We start from the raw sequence: 24,501 nt of genomic DNA on the forward strand, positions 1-24,501 counted from the left end.
TTAAAAACACAAAAAGGGCATCCCAGTGCACTAAGCTCCCGTTATGCGTGAAGGACCGGACCACAAGGGTCTATTGTACACAACCTTACCCTGCAATTCTGCCTGTAGAATATTTTAGTATACCTGCAATTCAATACCACTTTCTGAAAAGAGGTATATAATCTTTGCTTATTAAGGAAAGAACTTGCCTAAAGAAGGATAACAACAGAGAAACAAATTCTAAGGATGATTTCAGTTCGACATAATTACTTTGCAAGTTGTCAATAAATATACATGTGCAGCAGTCCTCTATTACCTCATCACTATATAATAATGCAGCCTGCAAGAAGTATGTAAACAACTCTGCCAATATAAAATTCAGTAACTAAAATCTATAAAGAGAGAGGGCCGCAAGACATAATGAGAAGTATAAGCCATCTTAGTAGATACTATAAATGTCATAATCTAGCCAATGAGAAGCTAAACAAATTATCCAAGACGGTGAAGTTCAACACCTAAATGACTCTTTTCAGAGCTGAATTTGTCCTAAACTAAGTCTTAATGTCTTTTGTACTATTTATATCTCTGGGAACTAGTTGATTCACCCATGGTTGATTCAGTTATCTATATCTGAATTTTCTCACTGGCATTTCTTTGGGGTTATTCTCGAACAACTCCATACAGCACTATTACATGCTCAAAGCAATTTGAATCTCATAACATGAAAATGAGTTTGAACTATACAATACTAACATATTTAGGGACATTTTCTTGGTAAATACCAAATCAGAAGCAGATCTCTTAGTATTCTCAAAATTCATACAATAGGCTGAGTACTTTTGCAGGTGATGAATCAATATAACATGAAGTAGGTGAACACTGTGGTTATCCTTCAACAATTTTGACAGGAGTTCTGCACCGAAAGAAAAAAAAAAGGAATGTTCAGTTAATACATAAGATGCCAAGGATAATGTAGCTAAATCAAAGAAATAAGTTCATTAATTTTTTTAATATTCTAAAAGTTGGCAACTCACCCGAATGGGCTTTGTTTAATAGATAGCAGTTCAATATCCATCTGCAGATAAAAAAATGACCACATAATAATGTTAGAGATAATACCATCCATTTCAAGAATAAGTAAATTATGACAGATGAAACTTGCAAAAAGGTGTTGCGGAAAACTGATATTTTTGTTCTTTTGGGTAGAGGGGGGTTTGGGCTAGCTTGCATGGAACTGGGGCGGAAAACTAATTAGGAAATGATGTAGTGATCCAAGGAGCAGCTGTTAATTGTGGGGGTTATATTTAACGTTACAGTCTTGGCACAAATTTTAATCGAAGTTTCTCTACATTCATTCTCAGTTTGAGGTTTTCATTCAAACTACAAAGTTGCTAGTTTTATCAGGCTACTACAATATCACCACTTTGTAGCCATATTATAAAAACATGATGACACACATAATTACAAGGGGGAGAATGTGTAGGAGATAGCAGATTTTATGTTTTTTCATTTCTCTAAAAGGTTTAGCTCAAGTGCACGTCATGCAGTTTGGAAAAGGACTTAAAAGAATTTTCATATAACATTTCTGAGGATCGTTCTTTTTTACAAAGAACAAAGCTAACAAGTGACCACATAACAAAGAATATTTTAAAGATTATGATCTTTGTTTTCGGAGGTTTACACTTTTATGAAGCTGATATATTTTGCACATCCACACACTTTTCCCAAGAAAGATAAAATTCTGTATGTGCAGAATACACTTTTCTGTTGATAAGAATGTTCTGCATCTGTTAGATGCCAACAAGATATTTCTATCAACATAAATCTCTGGTTCACGGTGAAGGCTTCCATTAGAAAGTTTTTTTGCTAGCCACATATTTGATGATTCTGATAAGTTATTTAAAAGAGTGATGATGGTGATCTTTCGTAGCGAAAAGGTATAGACAGCAGTTTGCATTCCACTGACCAACTTAAAGGTTTAACAGACCACAATAGGTGCAAAACAGTTGAATCCAAATGGCCTTCAGAAACTATTTGATAAACAAGATTAGTCTTTCTTGGAATTTTGGTATAAGCACATGAATGCAACGACAAAATGATACCTCAATTGTTGCATTTGGAGGAATTTCCTGCACGCCTTTTTTACCATAAGCTAGCTCAGGAGGTACGATGAGCAGGCGCTGCAAATACATAACATTTTCATTTTCAAATGTTTATCGCCTCCGTGTAAAGTAATTAATCCATCATTATTGATGCAACTATGCTGAGTTAAATTTCATCGGTCATCGGCATGACACCCTGAATTATGACTTAATTAGTTGTAGTTCATTATTCTAAGCTCAGGGAAAAGCTAGAAGCTAAAGGACATTCTGATGAAAAGTCTACATATACTTCGAAATGTTTTGTGCACTGACTATCAAGTACAGGATGATCTCATTAATTTGACCACAATTATACTTTCAATCAAATATGCCTCAATTCCAATACGTTAATATGAATCCTCTGTATCCACGCTCTATTAGGGCACATTTCATTACAATAACTAAATGGTTTCTCTTTTTAGGCAAGTAGAGCTTCTCTGCAACTAGACGTTCTCTAAAATCTCATATTTATTCTTATACTGATATTCAAGTCTTCATTTAGACAAGGAGGACTTGAGGAAAAGTCAAACCTAATGTGAGTGTAATAATAACAACGAAGTCTTATTCTCAGCTAGTTGTCATTACCTATATAAATCTTTTTCTTTTATTGTGTTTAGTTCTTAGTTAAGTCTTCACTGAATCTAGAGACTCCAGGCCTCTTGAGTCAACTTCCCCTAATGTTGACTTTAGGTTTACAACATCTCCTTTTAGCACATTCAATCATCACACTGTTGCACCTATTGGATCTATGCATTTGTAGGTCTATTTAGGACATAACCAGACCATCTTAGCAGCATTCTCTCAGGTTATCTTCTATACATATCCACTTGTGCAAATTTGTTAGATTTTATAACTTCTAATCTTGTATGATCGCACATAAAATTTAACATCTACATTTCATCATTTCAAGGCACCCATCTTAAGCATATGTTGTGCATTGAAAGCCCAATTCACCCCATAAAACATTACTCGTCTTAGAAATGCTCGACTGAACTTCAATTGTAGTTTGTCCGATCTCTTCTTACTGCATACAAGTCCTGTATCATTCCTTCATTTTGAGCTATCCTATTATTTCTTCTTCTTTTGATCTGACTTCAGCAGTAGTGTTGGATTTTCATTTCAAACTGTTCCCATTTTCTCATTTTGAGGAAGCTAACACTGAAAAGCTTAGCAGTTGAATATTGATCACAATTAGAGCAGGAAGTTCAACGGGGCATGAAGTTGACTCTTCAAATTAGAAATAAAATATAAAATAAACAAGCTTTAGCATATTCCTCTCCTCAGGGAACTCCATTAGCAGTTCAAATAAGAAATATCCTGAATGTGATGAAAGTACAATCAAGCTAATTGTCTCACCTGCCCTCCTACTCGCATCCCTTGAACACCGAGATCTAATCCTTTAAGGACTGTTCCCCTTTCTGATTGACCAACGTCAAATCCATATGGCTACAGGAAGTAAAGGATATTGAATAAGAAACATGATGGCATCTAAAAAACAGAAAAAGTAAGTCACATAGCTCGTACGATTGACGTCGAGAAAACCACTCCATCACAAATACAAATTAATTCCGAATATTTTGATATTATACGCAGATCAAGTACATCGTAACCATAATGCTACCAAACCAAGCAATTTGAATTAATGACATCTTAAGTCAAAACCAGGCAAACTGTACCAAGTAGAGGAAAGTAAGAGAAGCTTCTATAGTTCTTCATTTCTCTTAGAACATGCATGATCCTAGTATCACTTTCAAAGGGACGATACAGATACTCAAAAACTTAGAAAGAATGACTACGTATTTTTGCTCTTGCTTTACTCAATGTAATTTGTAATTTGTAGTTCCCCATGAAATGATTCCTCTCCAATTAGGTATCATATAGAAATGGATTATGAGAATTGACAAAATTTCCAAATCAAGGACTATTAAATAAACATAGCGGAAATATTATATAGGCATTGTCCAGAAGCAGGCAATGGCATAAATCTACCAATTAAGCTAACGGGAATGTCATAACTGTTGTTCATCTTGTATTACAAACATACTTAGAACAAAACTTTGAACATCTTTGTAAGAAAACAAAGTTTAAGAACATTTTCACAACTAGAAAATTAAAACTAGTAGCGAAACTAGATTCAGAAACAGATTATTAAAAAAAATATACGAAATATTTTTCCTAAAGAGGAATTGTTGTTAATATGTGTCTAAAGAATCTTACTAATTCCAACAAACTTTGCAGAAACACGAAGTTACCAAGTTTAATGAACTAGTGAAGAACAGAATAATAGAAGAACTGAAATTAATTCACAAATCTAAAATTCGTAAAACACGTACCAGAATCTGAAAAACTTTTAATAGGAAAAAGATCAAGTCCACTGAATTCACAGTGTCCCCTTAAGGAAATTATTCCCCTCTAGTATCCGAGGTTTGATTTGGAATATGACCTCCCAGGGTAAAATTATCTCAATCACCAGAGTATAGATACCAAAAACTCCGGTGTCAGCGAACCACTCAACGGCAATAAAGTACACTTAGAATACTAGATTTAGTAGCTGAAGAAGAAGTCCATAAATTCTATTTAAAATGAGAGGAAATCCCTCAATTTATAGAAAACAAAGGATAGTGCGAAAAGGTTCTTATTGTGCCTTACCGGAAGGTCACAAACCTTTGGAAAAGTCATAATCTTTCAGAAAGGTCGTCACCTTTCATAAAAGTCACAACTTTCCATAAAAGTCACAACTTTTCATAAAAGTCACAACTCTTCATAAAAGTCGCAACTCTTCATTTTCCATTCACATCTTTTTAAAATCCAACAATAACACAGTTATCCCTAAGGTTTCTATACAAAACATTTCAAATGAAGGTGCTTGAGTTCTAATCTAGCTTCCCAAAGTGCGCCTTGACTAATCATGCAATAGTATTAATTGTTTAACATGTAGTAGGTTTCCACACTTAAAGCTTACATCTGATATTTCCAATACTTTTTTTTAAAAAGGGGAAACGGGGAAGGGGATTACAAGGTGGTCAATCGTATCCTCAATAACAAGGAGAAAAGTACAGCTAGTCAGCCAACCAACTGAGCTACTAAGATTTTCCGATATTTGCCATACAAATTATACAGGTTGGAAAAAAATAAAGCAGATGAATCTTACTGTTCCACCACCAACTCCCATTCCTTGTCTACTTGTCATGAATGTGATGTTCCTCCATTTAGCAACATAGTGGATCTAGAATTATGAGATAATAAACAATTCAGATTTTAAGAAGCAATCTGTAAATCCAGATTTCTGACAAATATATTATACTTGAGTATGAACGAAGAAACTGCAAAGCACAGAGAGACTACATGCATTACATTTTCAAATATATCATAAAAATGACTCAAAATATAAGGTTTTAGGGGCAACATTGACATGCATGTGACATGCCTAACTGTTATGATGATCAAAGAGATCACCACTACCATTAAACAATTCGTCAAAGGTCTATGACATTCCTTGTAACCTATTAGCTAAATAATTTAGATTGATGAAGCATTTACTGAAATGTCGTTTTTAGCTTCATTTGACTCATTGGAAGTGGGATCAACATGATTGGTTATTTCGGGTTTTTGTATAATTCTATCCTAAATACCATTCTAATGTATCGTGCTGGCCTGAACTTCAGAAAAGCATAGTGGAGGGTGCAAGGCAAGTAGTGGTTGTGGAATGAGAAGTGGCAACATGTCACCATAACAGAAAGATCCTTTTGGGGCTCAGTAGGAAATTTGAACCTCAAACAAAAGCCCCTGAAACTTCCATACAGGACAGCAATCTATTACATCCTGTTGCCTGATCAGTTCTTAATATAAATCTTATGAGTCAATATTAGTTTGTCACATGTGATGAAATGATCTCAAAGTGTTTTGCTCTAAACTAGAAAAGTTTGGAAGCTGTGGAACTGCTATCAAGAAAGCTCAAACGAAGAAGGTACATTTTACCTATACAATGCACTTAATGGTGGATTATTAATGATGTGGTGTTGCATATTAACTTATACAAATATGTTTTATAAGATAAAACAAACATTGTACTTAGATACTCAATTCAACTTTGGCACAACCGTACTGCAACTCTAGATCCCTTCACAGCTTCAGCTCCAGCGCCGACCTTCAAGTCATAATACCTGAGAGATTTACACCGAAAAATATAAAAATCCACAAATAGGGCAGGAAATCACAAATCAGACTACTGCTTCTAGCCTCAAAATTAGATGGAAGAATACGTGTTTCTTTTCCTTTATTGTAGGAGGACAATGATGATGAGAAAATGTGTACATTATATGTTGAGCTAAGATATTGCATCCCTAGACTCGAGTTAGCTACATTAATCTTGTTTCAAGTCCAAGGGATTTTATAATTTGTGTAACAACCAAATGTAAAAGGAATCCAAATGTAGGGAAAACAGTACTCAGATGCTTCAAAATTGTATACTAACTTTAGACCATTTGGAAGAGTTGTGTACTCGCTCTCTGGTATTTTTGCTCCCCTGAGCTGCAAAAAGGAAAATACACAAAATTTCCATAAATACAGAAGAGAGCATTCTAAGCATCCATATAAGGCCAACGGAAGTTATTCTTACAGCTCTTCTGCTTGTGCTAGCGGCTCCAGCCACATCGCAGAGGCAAAGGCCAGCAGCTGATAGTGAAAGAGATCAAATAAGTAACAACTAAAAGGCAAACCGATGTACAAAGAATCCTACATTCATACGGACCAGGGAAGGCCGGAAAGGCCGCATCCCAAGGGGGTGAGAAATAAGTAATAATTCATCAAAAAAAAAAGTGAATCATGAAACGAAATCTGAAACAACTACCAATACTCTTAATGGACAATCATACAATAAAATACCAATTAACACTTTACACAGAACTAGAATGCAAAAGTATTAAAATGACGAGAAAGGAAAATGATGGAGTTCTTTTTTTTTCCATAAAGGTGGTGTCGGGGCCAACTTACACGCACATCCACAAATTCCACGGATAGACCAATGTGGGTTCCAAACCTCACCTTGACTTCGATTCGAGCGACTCTTGCCTAGAAAAAGCCGATGAAATGGACCTGTTTCCATAGCGGTATGTAGGGTGCTTTTCTATGAACCAAGCATACAAGTTTATTCTATGGGGTATAACATCTACAAATGACAATTAGCAACGAATTTCAAGAAATCCTATAGATTCTAGCATTCAACAACTCAATGTGTTTCAAACTGATGAAATGTAAAGACTGAAAACCAAGAAATAGAAATGAAGAGAGCTACCAGCTATAAGAAAAGAGCCCATCATTGCCCTTCTTCCTTCATTCTGCTGAGAAATATTCTTTTCTGGAACATCCAAAGATGATTTTGACAAGCAAACACAAGGTAAAGCTGTTCTACTGCAGTTGGCTGAAAAGGGTCTGTTTCCTGTAAGTTCAAGTTTCAAACTTTAGCTTCAATCAGTAACATGGGTCTGTTTCCAACAAGTTCAAGATTCAAACTTTAGCTTCAATTAGTAACATGGATCAGTTTCTATAAGTTCAAGATTCAAACTTTAGCTTCAATTAGTAACATGGGTCTGTTTCCAACAAGTTCAAGATTCAAACTTTATCTTCAATTAGTAACATGGATCAGTTTCCTCTAAGTTCAAGATTTAAACTTTAGCTTCAATTGATAACATGGGTCTGTCTCCTATAAATTCAAGATTCAAACTTTAGCTTCATTAGCAACATGGGTCAGTTTCCTGTAAGTTCAAGAATCAAACTTTACCTTCAATTAGTAACTTGGGTCTATCTCCTATAAATTCAAGATTCAAACTTTAGCTTCAATTAATAACTTGGGTCAGTTTCCTATAAGTTCAAGATTCAAACTTTACCTTCAATTAGTAACTTGGGTCTGTCTCCTATAAATTCAAGATTCAAACTTTAGCTTCAATTAGTAACTTGGGTCAGTTTCCTCTATGTTCAAGATTCAAACTTTAGCTTCAATTGATAACATGGGTCTGTCTCCTATAAATTCAAGATTCAAACTTTAGCTTCAATTAGTAACTTGGGTCAGTTTCCTATAAGTTCAAGATTCAAACTTTACCTTCAATTAGTAACTTGGGTCTGTCCCCTATAAATTCAACATTCAAACTTTAGCTTCAACTAATAACTGGGTCAGTTTCCTATAAGTTCAAGATTCAAACTTTACCTTCAATTAGTAACTTGGGTCTGTGTCCTATAAGTTCAAGAATCAAACTATAGCTTCAATTGATAACATGGGTCTGTTTCCTATAAGTTCAAGATTCAAACTTTAGTTTAAATTAGTAAACTTTTCATCTTTCTCTCTCTGTGTGTGTGTGTGAAGGAGAGAGAGTTACCTGAGAATGGAGTTGAGGGGAGAGAGTGAAGAAAAGGGGTGGCTTTGAGAGGATGGTAAAGGAAAAGATTCATTCTTGAAAGTTGAGCAAGTAGGAACAAGATTAGTTATGATTGTACAATCTTTTTCCATTGTAGCTTTTGTTTAGAGAAAGAGAGGGAAAATAGAGATAACACCCTCAATATGAACCACAATTTGTACAAACCTTTACGTTCAATATATTTGTCTTACTTTTTATTTTTAAATTTGATTCGATAGAATTTGTATTTATCCCTATTTGATAACTTTTTTTCAATTTCAACTTTTGACACGATATGTTTATGATTACAAAATTATATGTTTTAATTTTATATCGCAAAATTAAAAAATCTATTTTATTTTCTTAAACTTCTAAGCAAATCGAAACAAATTAAAACGTAGTGAGCATCATTTAGGATACCGATGAAAATTCCTCTCTTTCCTCCAATGTCTTTGCGCTTACAAAAGCTCTTTTTCCTATTTAAAAATAGTGTTCAGTCACTTAATTATTATCTCGATGATTTTCACAGAATATTTATTACACTTTTTATCGATATAGATGTTAAATATTGTAAAATGCTAAATATGGAGATCACAATTCACAATTAATGTACTTCATAAGATCAATTGTTTCTTTCTCATTTCATAAATTGGGAGCTACATATATGTTAATATAATCTCCATAATGTAGGCAAACAAATATGAAGAAATTATTTTCTAATATATAGTCACATAATTAGGCACTAGAACATGATTTTCTAGCAGGATGAATCAAATCCTCATTATGATCAGAAACACAATGCCTCTTAAAGCAATTTGTTTCATTTTTCATTTTATCACTTCCCTCTACCCATTTCTTGAACTTTTGTATTAATTTTCTCCTTTTTGAATGATCATTAATAGGTGAATTTAAACAAGATTCATTATGACCAACTGATGAACTCCTCCCAATTATTAAATCATCTACTTTTGGTACAAATTGTTCAACATTTTCATGTCCCAAATTCAATTCTTGATTTTTCCCTTGTTCCATTTGTTCTTGATTTCTTCTCATTAATTCATGTCTTAGACATGCATTGCACCATCTTAAGTATATTAGCTCTTTGTCTTCACTAGCTTTGTCCTTTTGCAATTGCTCAAGTTCATTTACCAATTCTTTGTAATCTTCTATTGTCACAACTTCTACATCATTCTGCAAAACAAGGAACATTTCAATACAATGTATTCACAATTTCATGTATGTGATATAAATAAATGGGTTAGTTTCATAGATGGTCATTCGACTTTTAATTTATCGTCATCAGAGTTATAAAACCAATCTTTAAAATGAAAATATAACTCAATTAAGCATATATATCACAAGAAAAAAAATGATGTTAGCTGGTATTTATAGTCAAATTTTCATGTGCATGAGGTTGATTTTCTGTAATATGTAAATATGCTTAAATTAATTCTCTATTATATATTAAAACAGTTTTACGATTTTAATATGCTAGATTGACTAAAAGTTGAATGACGATCCATGAAATCGCGGTTTATTAAAAATACCTACCTTTGATTGGTTTGAAGTCTTTGCCAATTCCAGCTCCATTTTCAGCTGCTGAATTTCCAATTCCATTTCCTTGATGACATGATCTTTCATTTCTAGCCCTTCTTGATTTGTTGAAATTTCTTTTTCCTTAGCTTCAAGTTGAGATTTTTGTTCCTTCATAACTCTTGAATGTTCTTTGGTTTTCTTTATAAGCTTCTTAACTCTATTTTGAAGCAAACTATTTTCTGAATTTGACAAATCAAGAAGTTCCATAATTCTCAAATATTCAATTACCATATTTTGAAATCTTTGGCACTCTGCTTCCATTAGTGTAATTTCCTTACTAAACAACTCAACTTTATTGATCTCTAATAACAACTTGTATTGCATATCCATAAGTGCAATTTCTTTCTCTTTCAAGTGAGTATATTGTTGGAATTTGGACTTAATATCTTCTTGAATTTTGTGTTTTTCTTGATAAAGATTGAAACTTTCTAATGAATCTTTGTAAAGGGTGTGTGTAGAACAATGATCATCATCATCATTTGCTTCAATACAAGATAAAGTATCTGAATTTTCAAGATTTTGATGACCATCTTCATTTCTTGAAACCTCATGAGGATTTTCTTGAATTTTGCATTTTTCTTGATAAAGATTGAAACTTTCTGATGAATCTTTGTAAAGGGTGTTTTTACAACAATGATTACTATCATTAGCTTCTACACAAGATAAAGTTTCTGAATTTTCAAGATTTTGATGACCATCTTCATTTCTTGAGAAGTCTTGATGATTTTCTTGAAACTTGCATTTATTTTGATAAAGATCAAAACTTTTTGATGAATCATTGTAAAGGGTACTTGTAGAACAATGATCATCATCATCATCATTAGATTTTATACAAGATAAAGATTCTGAAATTTCAAGATTTTGATGATCATTTTCATCTTTTCTTGAGACCACCTCATGAGGATTTTCTTGAATTGGTGAAATTTGAAAATTTGAGCTTTTTCTACTTGTTATTTTGGCAATTATGTAACCAGCTAAAGTGAGGGCTATTGGTATTCCAGCCTTGAGGAATACTGGCTTCATCATCTCTACTTTTGAGCTATTATTTTCCATGTCTATGAAATAATTTTTTGAGAGTTGAATTGAAATATCAAGATGATCTATAAATGGATTGTTTGGTGTATGTTGTATAACTGTGAAGAAATAATGGTGTTTATAACAAATTAAAAGCTTAATAGATTCTTTACCTATGTGTTTTCTTTAAGCTATCTTTTGTCAAAAAAACAGTGTTTTTGTTTGCTTTTTGACTACTCAATAGTTCCTTCCATATGCCTTTTTTGGGGGAATCTAATTCCCTATGGCATTGATATTTAATATTATCAACTTTTTTCCCCTTGATTTGATTTCCACCATGATATATGCATGTGATATTGTGTATGTAATAGTATATAGTGTTGAATCTTTCTTTAGTTTTCTTCTCTTTTGTACAAGTCCTTACTTTTTAGTTCATGTTTTGTTATTATATGTTGTTTTTTATTATTATATGTTGTTTCTTAGTACCTTATATGTTTTATTTTTTCAATTATTTTTTCTATAAATTGAACGTTAATCGAAAATATTCTTTCTATCTCTAAAAAAAATGTGAAAAAACTTAAACCCTTTTCAAATCTTATTTTATTATTGTTACAATGTGCAAACGCGTGTGTATTTTTTAATGAAAGTAAATAGTATAAATTTAAGGAATCCCATAGTGTAATACAATAATTACATTCTGTTCCGACAAATTTAGTATTTACTAATAATCCCTTAAAATTGTTGTGGCGTGATACATTAGTATGTTGTGATACATGGTAAATGATACACAGTAACTTAAAACTATTAAGATTAAAAGGGGGAAAAAACGGAATATTTAAATTTGTTATCTAAATCAGCTTAAATTACGGTAACAGTTCATTAATAAGCATTAATTCAGCACGTAATTGGATAACAATTTCAAATTTTGAAAAGTCAAGATTATATCATCTAGTTTGAAGACATTTTTTGAACATCCAGTTATTAAACTTATTAACTGATACATGATAACAATTTTCAAAAACTCATGATACATAGAAAATAATATGATACACATCAAATTCATGTATCAATGCATCGTCTAAGCACTATAACACACTGAGTCGATATGTATCAGCAAGCACACTTGATGGCGCAGTTATTAAACTTATTGACTGATACATGATAACAATTTTCAAAAAATCTTGATACATAGGAAATCATATGATACACATCTAATTCATGTATCAATGCATCGACTAACACACTGAGTACTTATGCATTAAACTTATAGTCTAATACATGATAACAATTTTCAAAAATTCATGATACTGGGATTCCTTTACTAAAATTTTTACTAATTTCAACAACAATGGTTGCTGCTTCTTTTCTCTCTCTTTTTTTTTGTGTATTTTGTCAACCTTTGATTTAGATGATTCGCCAAAATCTTTGTTTGAATCTTTCTGAACATTCATAGGATCATGCAAAGACTTTTTTCTATTTTCTTTCCAATTTTCATCGTCCGAATCATAAATCCTTCTATTAGTAAAAGGATCAATTAATATGATGTAATAGAACAATGAAAAAAAAATGGATGATGGAGTAAGAAGAAAAAGAAGACCTAGAGACCGCTGATGTAATATAGCAATGAACAAGAAGAAAAAAAAGAAGAAAATAAGAACAGATGATGGATTAAGAAGAAGAAGAATTATAGATTGATGATGGAGTAAGAAGAAGAAGAAGAACCAGAGAACAAAGGTCCAATTTTCAGAAATTTTAAATTTTTTGAATTTTGAAATTCAAAATTTCATATTAAATGTTGTGAAACGTTTTTAATTAAAATTAATAATTTAAAATTCAAAAAGTGATTCAGAAGATTGAGTGTTTTAGTGGAGAAAAAATAGGCATGATATTGGGGAAGTGTGTGTTATAGGAGAGAGAAGACTATGTATCTCTAAACTTCTACTAAAATTTAAAAAAAAAAGAATTATGTAATATTAAAAAAAAGGAAAAATTAGAGAATATTAAACTTATAATTGTGTATTTAAGTTATTTTTTCAAGTAAATAGTCGGGAAACTTCTCCTTTTGGAAGATCCACTTTATATATATATATATATATATATAATGCTCTATAATTGTAGGTTTTTAATTATAATTCGTAGCTATATGCTAGAGGGAGGAGAGAGGCAATCGAGATTGAGAGATGAAGGAGAGAGGAGAGCGAGAGAGACAAATTGTACATGTATACTTATCAAATTGTATATGTATATCTGTCATATAATTGTACATATGTAATTGGTATAAATATGTATTTGTATCTCGGGCTAGTGAGATTGAGAGAAGGAGGAGAGAAACGGGTGAGATTGTGAGAGGGATGAGAGAGACGAGTGAGATTGTAAGAGGGAAGAGAGAGGACAAAGAATGGAGAGAGGAAAAGTGTATATGTATATATGTTAGATAATTATATTTATTGTAATTGATATACATATGTATTTATATATGTATAAGTGACATAATTATAGTTAAAATTAAATTTTGATCCGTAATTAATTTAAATTATAATTAGATTAGCTATTTAGTCAATATATATTTGTTTATCCACATAATTTTCCAAAAAAAAATAAAATATGAGAGGCATATTAAATAGAACTGTCAAAACAAGTTGATTAATTTCACCTTTGCAAAATTTGAATTTTGATGGGCTTTGGACGAATTATTCTCTTGGAAAAATTACATGAATTCATACATTTTAAAACATAATTACTGATTTTAGTGATACTTTTTGTTTATTATCATTTATAGTAATACTGTAATAAATCTATAATATGTATTAAAAGTGGATTATTTATGCAATATATTTGAATTATAATTGTTTTTTGAAATATATTGTGTTTGTTTGATAAAAATATTCACATTGTATTATAAGTGTATTAAAATGTGTGATAAATATATTATCCATCATTAAAACTTGTATTGTATGTGAATAATAAATTGTTATTTGTAATATGTAATTTATAATCGTAAGAGTATAAATTATCGATGTTAAAAAAAACATATAAGACAGAGTAAATTTAAAATATTTATATAATTAAAAAAATCTCTAATTCGTTATTTCTGTTGATTTATTAAAGGGAAAATTGTATATAATAGCAAACTAATAACCTAAATTAAATGGAATAGTTAGGGTTTGATTTAATTGTGCTACATAGCAAACATTAGCTAAAATTTGCCAGCGTCTCTCTCCCAAAAAATTCGCTCGTCACTCTCCATTCTCGCTCGCCTCTCTCGCTTTATACACAGAAGTGTATAATTATGTTTCTGTTTTGTATAAAGCGAGAGAAAATTGTATATACACATGCAAAAATGTATATCTTCGTGTTATACACTTAATTATACAATTTACAAACATTTTACTTCAAATATTGCAGAGAAAAAGGCCAACGAATTATACAATTTCAGTGAAATACAATTTTCTCTAGCTTTATACAACAGAAGTGTATATATTGTGTTTCTGTTTTTGTATAAAGCGAGAAAAACATATATCTTCTTGTTATACACTTATAATTATGCAATACACATACATTTTAATTCGATTCAACTGTATGCAAAACAAATTATACAATTGCAGCGAAATAGGCCAGCGAATTATACAATTTAGGCCAGCGAATTATACAATTGTATATGTACAGCAAATTATACAATTTTATGTTTGCTATGGAGCGCAATTATGCAAAGTTTGTTACAGCATACAAATATGAATTTTTTATTTGCTATATGTGAAAGTTGCCCATTATTAAATCAAGACTACTAGGAAAATGAACAAAAAGGCCAATTGATTAGTCATTTTAATAACTTTGGTCCCTAATTATTGATATGAACGTATTATATGATAATTTCGAAAATAAAAAAGAACGAAAAGAACTTTTGAGGCCAATGTGAATTAAATAAGTATTTTAAGAACAAGAAAATTTATAAATTGAATAAGCCACATGTTCTAATTAAATTATTTCTTTAATATTTTGGTCCCCATCCCACCCAACACAAAATACAAATTTAAAAGCATCACGAAACTATATATTTATGGCATTTTGTTGAAATGTGTGTGTGTATATATATATATATACACGTTTTTGGTATTATATGAAATTGATTTTTTAAGAAAATCACAGTAACGGCTTCCATTTTTCGATTACAACCTAGCATTTTAATTATTTCAAATAATATTTATTTATTTTATATGAAATTTCTGATTAAAAAAAAAAGTAAAATGTATAAAAAAATAAATATATAGTCTATCAATACTAATAAGTTGAGATTAAAGATTATATTACATTATTGTCGTAGTTATATGGTGGACATTTTTCGTCCGAATAAAATATTGTATATATACGTAATTAAATAATTCATGTAATGATTAAATGAGAACACTTTTAACTCGACAAGATAATATAGCATAGTAATTTTTGGTGATTAGAATGAAATTGTACTCGCGTTTTTAAATCTCATTATTGTGTTATTTCTAGACACCTTTTTTATAAAAAACGTTTCACCAACCTTTACTCGCTATAAGTTTATTCTCTAAAATACCCCCAATGTGCATAGAAATTAATGTACGGAAAAGGACCTAAAATAACCTTAAAGTATTGAAAATGGTACAAAATTACCCTCCATCCACCTATTGGCTCCAAAATGCCCTTTTCATCCACCTATTGGCTCCAAAATACCCTTGTCATCCACCTTTGGGTTCAAAATTGACCACTTTTTTAGTTGTTTTAAAATTAAACTCTTTAAATATTTTTTAAAATACTTGGCGTTCAACTATTGATTATAATTTTAATTTATTAATATAATTTATAAATCAACTCACTACCCACTCATTACTAACTAAATCTCACTCAATTAATAATCAGATTTTAATATCAAAATCGTCATAAACACTACTAAAACACGATGAAATTATAGATTCCTGAAAATGACATCCAAAATTATTCGAGTCCGAATTTAAGCTCTAATTAAATTTAGGTTGAGCCGCTTATTTAGGATGAGACTTTCAATAGGATTCTCTTTCAAGATTGAATTAGAAATTTATGATTAAAGGTAAAGAAGTACTACATCCCGAATTAATTCATTCACTTTTTTAAAATATAATTTTAGAAATATTTATGATTTGTTTTAAAACCTTTAATATATTATTTTGAAAAAAAGTTACCTATGAGGTAACATCACATAATTGAGACGTAAGAATAATTAAGATGAACATAGTCAAACTTTTAAGTTTATTGGTGATTTTTATTTAGCCACTTGAATGTATGATAATTTACTTCTATAATTTTTAAAAAACACTCAATTGGCAGTAGCTTGCATTAATAACGTGACGGGTTTATTAAGAGGAATTTAATTAGTAATGGGTGGGTAATGGATTGATTTATAAATTATACTAATAAGTTTAATTATAACAAATAGTTGAGCACCACGTATTTTAAAAAATATTTAAATAGTTTAAATATAAAACCGTTAAATAAGTGGTCAATTTTGAACCAAAAGGTGGATGACAAGAGTATTTTGGACCCAATAGGTGGGTGGAAAGGGTATTTTGGAGCCAATAGGTGGATGGAGGGTAATTTTGTACCATTTTCAATACTTTGAGGATATTTTAGGCCCCTTTCCGATTAATGTAACACTCAATAAATAATTGATAATTTTGATATAGAAATAATAACATTGAAGATTAGTTATTGATAACTTTATTGATAATAGATGGATACTTCGATCTCATACCAGTTAGTCATTATATCAAATATTAGTTATTTATTTTATTAAATTAAGTAAATATTAATTATTTTATTTTTTTTATATTAGTTTTGTAATTAATTCTTTTTGAAAGTGTTTACCTTAATTTGTAAAATTCCCAAGATATTTTTTAAGAGGTGAATTAATTAAATTATCTCTTATTTATAATTTCTTAAACACGATATAAAATGAAAAATGATCAAATAATATGACCCGAAATGGATGGAGTAGTGAATAATGGTTGGAAATGTGGATTTTCGACTATTTATAAATATTTATATTGTTCAAAAAAATTCATTTCATAACATATAAAATATGAATTTTGAGGTTAATTTTTTTCAGCATTCTCTATTACTGTATACGTTTATTATCGTAAAAAAATTATTTTTATTGTAGTGATAATAACGGTGCGCGTGGTCGCGGCGCACCAACCTTTTCTCTGCTCCAATAATTACTCTCTCAAATACTCAAGGTCGCTACCTAACGCTTGGGTGGGTGGGTGGGGGTCATTTTTGTAAATATATATATATATATATTTTAAATACTAATTTAATAAAAATTCTGATTCCGACTTTCTCTATATATATTAATTTAATGATATTGTATAGTGTGACGAAGGAATGATTTAAAAAAGCAAACACCATCACTACAATAAAATAGCTTTTACCGGTAATAAAAATATACCTTAATAAAGAGTGTTAAAAATTTTACCGACATTAGTTAATTGTCATTAGATCAAATATCGCTAAAATTTTTAAGGACATATACAAAAAATATTAATTACCACTAAAAATACATATTTAATAGCAATTGCTAATTAATTACTGTTAAAACTCATTTTTGTTGTAGTGATTGATTTTTCTTCGTGAAATTATGACAGACTCATTTAAATAAAATTATGATTTCGTTTAAATATTTCTATTTGAAATTTACCATCTGCTAATTATGATTTTATCATAAATATTTTGATATTCTCTGTATATAATATAATTTTATCATAAATATTTTAATATTCTTTATATATAATACTTGTACGATATATATTTGAGTATGGTTACTATGGGTAGGTACAATGTTATTATACGGAGAAAAAAATGATTTTCGAGAAAATCAGACTATTATAATAAAATATTAATTTAACTATAATTATTTTAAACAAATCTAATGCCTTTTATATATAGATATACATCACAAATATATTTGAATCGCTCCATCAATATCTCCATCCACAATAACTCTTCCAACGGATTAGAAAAAAACATTGAAAAATAAATGTAACTCTCATTATAGAATTGATTGTTTTGGATATTATTATGTCTTGATATAAAAATGTACAAATAAAACAAAGCTTAAATTTGAGATATGTCACTTTTATTCACGTGAATTGTGGACCTATTTCCAAAAACCAAAAAGAAAAAAAATAAACGTGATAATAGATTGATGATGAATACTTGAAAATGGTGTTTAATTGTATTTTTTTTTAAAAAAAAAATTAAAATATTTTTTATAATTTAAAATAAATTATAAATAATTATATGATTATAGTTTATCTTATTAAAAATAAAATAAAAAGTTTGAAATTAACTATTTATGTTTTATCCTTTCCTTAATATTTTTAGCCTTTAATTTTCTCCTTATAATCGAATCGTTTCACCTTTTTCTTCTTCAATAATGAATAGTAACAATTTTTGATACTTTGATACCATTTTTTTTGTTTGTTTGTTTGTTTTTGGTTTTTTATTGGTACTCGGTGTAACGTCATGGTGTCTGAGTAAAATTTAAATTCACACATTATTACAAATAAATTTTAGGAGTAACACTTTAAATAAGAATTTTTTTTAATTCTCATAGATTCAAATTCGAAATATCTAATTAATGATAGGATTTCATAATGTTTCATCTGTTTCAATTTACTTGACAAATTTTAACTTGACACTCATACACCTATTAAGAAAAGTATTTTGACTAACCATTTTACCCCTAAAAATATTTATTCATTACATTTTTCAAAGACATTAATTCAGTATTAATAAATTAAGGATATAAGTGAAAAAAGAAAATTGTTTTTTCTTTATTGGTAAAAGAATGACTAAAAATCAAATTAGAAAATATTTAAGAAGTAAATTTGAATGAAATGAGTATCATTTTAGCCTTTTTCTTTGTAATTGTAGTGTACTTATCATGTGATAAATTGTACAATTTCGTAAAAAAATTAGGATAAAATATTTTAATTTTTAATCAAAGATTTCAAATTTAAGCTGTTAAGAATAAAGACATTTTGGTACGAAGCATTTTAGTCTCCATAGAGCCCTATCCAATGTAAATCAAAATAATTAAACCAAAAAATCATAATTTTACACTATAGTTATATTTTTTAGAAGAAAATTCTCGAGATTTACGTTTATATAGATTTCCTAACCAGAAAAGTTTAAATAATTATATTTTCTTATAATATTTCAGAAATGCAATTATATGGCCTTAAATTTTCAAGAGTTAGGTTAGTAATAAGTACGTAGTAATCAATTAATATTCAAATCTTTATTGAATTAGAAGTGTTAGATTCAAATTTTTGTTGAACGTAAATGTCATTAGATTCGCGCCTTTATTGAATATGAAATCATTTTTATTAGAGCTTTAGACTTTTATCCTTTCATATTAGACTTTTTAATAGAAAATTAAATTTAATCATATTTTAAATAAATTTCGTATACCGAGTTTAAAGGGAAAAAAAAAGAAAGAAGATGGTATATTCTTTTTTCATAGACCAAATATTTTCAATGGCTAATTGTTGGCCATTTGTTTCTTATCCATTTTCATGATTAGGAATCATCATCCAAAATGTTTTCAACTTTATCATCCAATTAAGGCTTAAATTATTAGAGAGAGAGTTTTAAACTATTTTATTATATTACGTCTCAATATGCTGCTTTTACGTATAATATATGATCATATAATTAATGTCGAACATCCTCTTCATCTTCTAATCCCCCCATATGTAACTAGTCACTAAAAAAAGTTGAAACTAACTATAAAATTATTGATAATATCTAATTAATCTGTCGCTGCGTACCTTCTAAGCTAATTAATTTTTTATATAATTCATTACTAATTAGTTCATAGATAAATAAAATTAATATTATTTTTTTATTATTTAGCTATAAAATTTCATCCACCGCTTAATAATTATCTTGTAGCCCCCCATATAAACTAAAAAGGGCGTTTTGCACATGTTAATATTTTATATTGTTACATCAATTATATGGGACTCATAATTAAGTGTGCATGAAGTTCACGTAACTCTCTTTCTTTACCTATATATACCCCTTAAACTTAGTGCAATTGATCATATCATTAAAAAAATATTATATTTCTCTCTACTGAACAAAGTTTTCGATTTAATCAGTATTATAAGTTGCAATAAAAATGGAATTCCTTTGTTTAGCCCCAACACGTAGTTTTTCCACCAATCCCAAATTAACAAAAAGTATTCCTAGCGATCATACTAGTACCACGAGTCGTATTTTCACATACCAAAACATGCGTGGCTCAACGATGAGACCATTAGCGTTGCCGTTAAAAATGTCACCAATTGTTTCTGTGCCGGATATTACAGCTCCGGTGGAAAATGTTCCGGCTATCTTGCCAAAAGTCGTTCCCGGAGAGTTGATAGTGAATAAACCAACGGGGGGCGATAGCGATGAATTGTTTCAATATTTAGTTGATATTTTGGCATCGCCAGTGTATGATGTAGCGATCGAATCGCCATTAGAGCTAGCAGAGAAGCTCTCGGATAGGCTCGGAGTTAATTTTTATATCAAAAGAGAAGATAAACAGAGGGTAAGTTTTTTAGTTTTAGTGTCTATATTTTTATTGAAGATCGACACATTTGAATTTGTGTCACGTGAGACCATGTGGGGGAAGTTTTGATATCTTTTTTTTTTATATATATATATATATATATTTTTAATTATAACTTGAACTTCCTATTTAAAAATAGGAATCAATTAATTAGTGACCACTAACTTATGTTACTAAACAATAAAAATAACGAATTATTCAAGAAAAAAATTATGTTACACATGTATTTTTAAAGTTATAGGTTCAAATTTACTATTTTTTTTTTCTTCAGTTTGTTTAAAAAAGAAAGAACCCTTCACGTGACATGTTTAAGACCTAAAGATTAAAGGACAGGTTGATATATTTGATATAATTTTAATTCTCATACTCTGTGTTGAAAATACTGAATTCAAATGAATCTCACAATTCAAGATTAATTCTCATACTCTGCGTTGAAAAATACTGAATTCAGATGAATCTCACAATTCAGTAGATTAATTCTCATACTCTGCGTTGAAAAATACTGAATTCAGATGAATCTGACGTTACGTTTCAAAAATAATTTGGTTATTGGTTAGGTGTTTTCATTCAAGCTTAGAGGAGCTTACAACATGATGAGTAACCTCTCAAGGGAGGAATTAGATAAAGGGGTTATAACAGCATCAGCTGGAAATCATGCACAAGGTGTAGCATTAGCTGGTCAAAGACTTAACTGTGTAGCTAAAATTGTCATGCCTACAACCACCCCACAAATCAAGGTAATAATTTAATTTATGTGAATCGGTTTGATTGTATACAGTAAAAGTATGATATTTTGATTTTTTTCTTCTCAAAATACGAAAATAAACTAGTGCCGTGTTAATTAAAACGAAAAAAAAACTATTGTGAAATTAATTATTTTCTAACAATCATGTTTTTTTTTTTTTTTATACAGATTGATGCGGTTAGAGCCCTGGGAGGTGATGTAGTTCTTTATGGTAAAACATTTGATGAAGCTCAAACACACGCGCTGGAATTGAGTGAAAAAGACGGGCTCAAATACATCCCACCATTCGATGATCCAGGAGTCATCAAAGGCCAAGGTACTAACCGGGGGTGGGGGTGGTAATCTAAAATTGTCTGTAAAGTTGATAATAAGGTGAGTCATCAATATTTACCTATGAAGTAAATGTTTAGTTAGTCAACCAACTGAGCTATTAAGATTTTTTTTTTTTTAAATAGAGGGGAGGGGGAGGGGGGAGGGGGGAGGATTGGACGTCAACAAAGTAAAAGTTCAGTCCAGATAGTCAACTAATTAAGTTACTAATTTTTCGTCTTTTTACTTGTTTAAATAATGATCATTATTTACGTAAAATTCTGCGTACGTCAGGTACAATTGGAACAGAGATAAACCGTCAACTGAAGGACATTCACGCTGTGTTTATACCTGTTGGTGGTGGGGGTTTGATAGCTGGTGTTGCTACCTTTTTCAAACAAATTGCCCCAAATACAAAAATTATTGGAGTTGAGCCATATGGTGCAGCTTCAATGACATTGTCATTGCATGAAGGACATAGAGTGAAATTATCAAATGTTGATACTTTTGCTGACGGTGTAGCTGTTGCACTAGTTGGTGAATACACTTTTGCAAAATGCCAAGAGTTAATTGATGGAATGGTACTTGTTGCAAATGATGGTATTAGTGCTGCAATAAAGGTTAGCTAGACACATCATCTTTTGTCTTTTTTTTTTTATGTTTCGCGTTCGATATTTGGTATTTATTTTGAACACGTGAAGTTCAGTCATTTTAAGTCGGAATTCGATTATTTTTTTTCCTTTTGTTGTCAAAATAGGATGTGTATGATGAAGGAAGGAACATATTAGAGACATCAGGTGCAGTGGCCATAGCTGGAGCTGCAGCCTATTGTGAATTTTATAAAATAAAAAATGAAAATATTGTAGCAATTGCAAGTGGAGCTAATATGGATTTCAGCAAACTACACAAAGTTACAGAGTTAGCAGGGTTAGGTTCAGGCAAAGAGGCTTTATTGGCTACTTTTATGGTAGAACAACAAGGAAGCTTCAAGACATTTGTTGGACTTGTAAGTTATCTGCTTCGATTCTTTAAAAATATCGTTTCGTTATGTATAGTGACGAATCAAGAATTTTTATTGAGTGAGTGGAGTTATATAAAAATCTATTTGAACTCTTTAAATATATCGTTTGATATCTGCATTGAAGAATTTAGAATTTTCATTAAAAGAGTCGTTTAGAAAAATCCACTAGTTCAGCTAAGAATTAAGAATTTTCATTGAAGGGATCACATAGAAAAATTTACCTGTTGCATCGTTGTTTGAACTCATTAAAAATATGATTCGGTAATTAGGATTTTCACTAATAGCGTTTGCATTGTTGTTTGAATTTTTTTAAAATGTCGTTTAGTATATGTGTTGAAGATTTCAGAATTTTTATTAAAGGAGTTATATAGAAAAAAATTTACTTCTTGCTGTTGTTGTTTGTACTCATTAAAAAATATCGTTTCATATCAACTTGTTTGTTCGTATATTAATTCAATCGATTTTGAACCTAACAATTTTACAATGTTTTTTTTTTATATATATTATTATTTGGGATAAAAATTGAAATTTTAACTTTGAATTACAGGTGGGCTCTTTGAATTTTACTGAATTGACATACAGATTCACTTCTGAAAGGAAAAATGCTCTAATTTTGTACAGGTAATTAAATTAATTTCCTTCAATTTTAAATTTTATTTGTTATTTACTATTATATTCAATTTTTAGATTATTAATTAATTATATTATTGATTTTGCAGGGTTAATGTTGATAAAGAATCAGATCTTGAAAAAATGATTGAGGATATGAAATCATCAAATATGACTACTCTTAATCTCTCACATAATGAATTGGTTGTAGACCATCTAAAACATTTGGTAATGTCCTTTTTTAAAAAATATTATTATTATTATTTATCAATTTTTTTTAATTACTTTAAACGAATAATTATTATTTTATTTTTATTTTTCTTAATAGGTTGGTGGCTCAGCAAATATCAGTGATGAAATTTTCGGTGAATTTATTGTACCTGAGAAGGCTGAAACTTTAAAAACATTCTTAGACGCTTTCTCCCCTCGTTGGAATATAACTTTATGCCGTTACCGTAATCAGGTAAATTATATACACTGACAATATAATAATAACTTGGGAGGATTTATTATAATTTAATTTTTATTTTATTTTATTGCCATGACAGGGAGATATAAATGCAAGTTTGTTGATGGGATTCCAAGTTCCTCAAGCTGAGATGGATGAGTTCAAAAATCAAGCTGATAAGCTTGGTTATCCATATGAACTTGATAATTATAATGAGGCTTTTAACCTTGTAGTAAGTGAGTGAAGAAATAAAAAATTTGTTGTTCTAAGTTTAAATTATTGAAAATCCTAAAAAAAATAAAATAATAATCGTGTCGTACCAATCTACTTAGTAAGGAATAATTGATGAATTAACTTGTTATAAGTTAATTTCATATTGTATGAATAATAAGATGCATGTATCCAATGTAATGTAATGGCTTTTTAAGTTTCATTAAGAAATAATTTATTATTGTCAATTACTTATTCATAGTAATCATAAAATTCTTGGATCATTTTTATCCTTTAATGATAGAATATAAGATTGATCAAATTCTATCGAGTTTAACTCATAGTGATTATAAAATTCTCGATCAGTTCAACCCCTTGGTGATAGAAGGCAAGATTTGATCAAATTCTATCGAGT

At 29.9% G+C, this 24,501-nt stretch overlaps 3 protein-coding genes across 4 annotated transcripts; 1 reads left to right on the top strand and 2 right to left on the bottom strand.

The window, feature by feature from the left end:
• Positions 1–632: 632 nt before the first annotated feature.
• Positions 633–8,677, bottom strand: FKBP16-4 (peptidyl-prolyl cis-trans isomerase FKBP16-4, chloroplastic). Of its 2 annotated transcripts, NM_001365918.1 has the most exons (10): positions 8,492–8,609; positions 7,414–7,557; positions 6,739–6,794; positions 6,595–6,650; positions 6,226–6,283; positions 5,272–5,346; positions 3,477–3,566; positions 2,082–2,159; positions 1,014–1,054; positions 633–892 (listed from the first exon to the last, which is right to left on the bottom strand). In NM_001365918.1, exons 1-10 carry the CDS (start codon positions 8,562–8,564, stop codon positions 865–867), a joined length of 699 nt encoding a protein of 232 aa, NP_001352847.1. In that variant the 5' UTR covers positions 8,565–8,609; the 3' UTR covers positions 633–864. The 2 variants fall into 2 exon arrangements, with proteins under 2 accessions (NP_001352847.1, XP_019071270.1); XM_019215725.3 differs by lacking the exon at positions 2,082–2,159 and having other exon boundaries at positions 669–892; positions 8,492–8,677.
• A 442-nt stretch (positions 8,678–9,119) lies between these two features.
• On the bottom strand, positions 9,120–11,273 carry LOC101265855 (protein CHUP1, chloroplastic). Its single transcript, XM_004246857.5, has 2 exons — positions 10,061–11,273; positions 9,120–9,700 (listed from the first exon to the last, which is right to left on the bottom strand). Exons 1-2 carry the CDS (start codon positions 11,156–11,158, stop codon positions 9,245–9,247), a joined length of 1,554 nt encoding a protein of 517 aa, XP_004246905.1. The 5' UTR covers positions 11,159–11,273; the 3' UTR covers positions 9,120–9,244.
• A 9,001-nt stretch (positions 11,274–20,274) lies between these two features.
• Positions 20,275–24,367, top strand: TD2 (threonine dehydratase biosynthetic, chloroplastic). Its single transcript, NM_001309166.1, has 9 exons — positions 20,275–20,723; positions 21,302–21,481; positions 21,658–21,805; positions 22,093–22,418; positions 22,556–22,804; positions 23,367–23,440; positions 23,539–23,656; positions 23,757–23,891; positions 23,977–24,367. The coding sequence occupies exons 1-9, from the start codon at positions 20,310–20,312 to the stop codon at positions 24,118–24,120; spliced, it is 1,788 nt and encodes a 595-aa protein (NP_001296095.1). The 5' UTR covers positions 20,275–20,309; the 3' UTR covers positions 24,121–24,367.
• Positions 24,368–24,501: the final 134 nt, after the last annotated feature.

The sequence above is a fragment of the Solanum lycopersicum genome, chromosome 9, assembly GCF_036512215.1.
Source record: "Solanum lycopersicum chromosome 9, SLM_r2.1".
NCBI classification, from domain to species: Eukaryota; Viridiplantae; Streptophyta; class Magnoliopsida; order Solanales; family Solanaceae; genus Solanum; species Solanum lycopersicum.

What these genes read in the sequence shown, in the direction of transcription:
- FKBP16-4 (NM_001365918.1), bottom strand. Translation starts at nt 8,564, where the DNA reads ATGAATCTTTTCCTTTACCATCCTCTCAAAGCCACCCCTTTTCTTCAC. An exon ending in ACTCTTCCAAATGGTCTAAA is followed by an intron (nt 6,284 to 6,594) that starts GTTAGTATACAA and finishes TAAATCTCTCAG; the next exon opens with GTATTATGACTTGAAGGTCG. An exon ending in CTCCAAATGCAACAATTGAG is followed by an intron (nt 1,055 to 2,081) that starts GTATCATTTTGT and finishes TTTTATCTGCAG; the next exon opens with ATGGATATTGAACTGCTATC.
- LOC101265855 (XM_004246857.5), bottom strand. Translation starts at nt 11,158, where the DNA reads ATGGAAAATAATAGCTCAAAAGTAGAGATGATGAAGCCAGTATTCCTC. An exon ending in AGACTTCAAACCAATCAAAG is followed by an intron (nt 9,701 to 10,060) that starts GTAGGTATTTTT and finishes CTTGTTTTGCAG; the next exon opens with AATGATGTAGAAGTTGTGAC.
- TD2 (NM_001309166.1), top strand. Translation starts at nt 20,310, where the DNA reads ATGGAATTCCTTTGTTTAGCCCCAACACGTAGTTTTTCCACCAATCCC. An exon ending in GTATTAGTGCTGCAATAAAG is followed by an intron (nt 22,419 to 22,555) that starts GTTAGCTAGACA and finishes TTGTCAAAATAG; the next exon opens with GATGTGTATGATGAAGGAAG. An exon ending in TAGACCATCTAAAACATTTG is followed by an intron (nt 23,657 to 23,756) that starts GTAATGTCCTTT and finishes TTTTCTTAATAG; the next exon opens with GTTGGTGGCTCAGCAAATAT.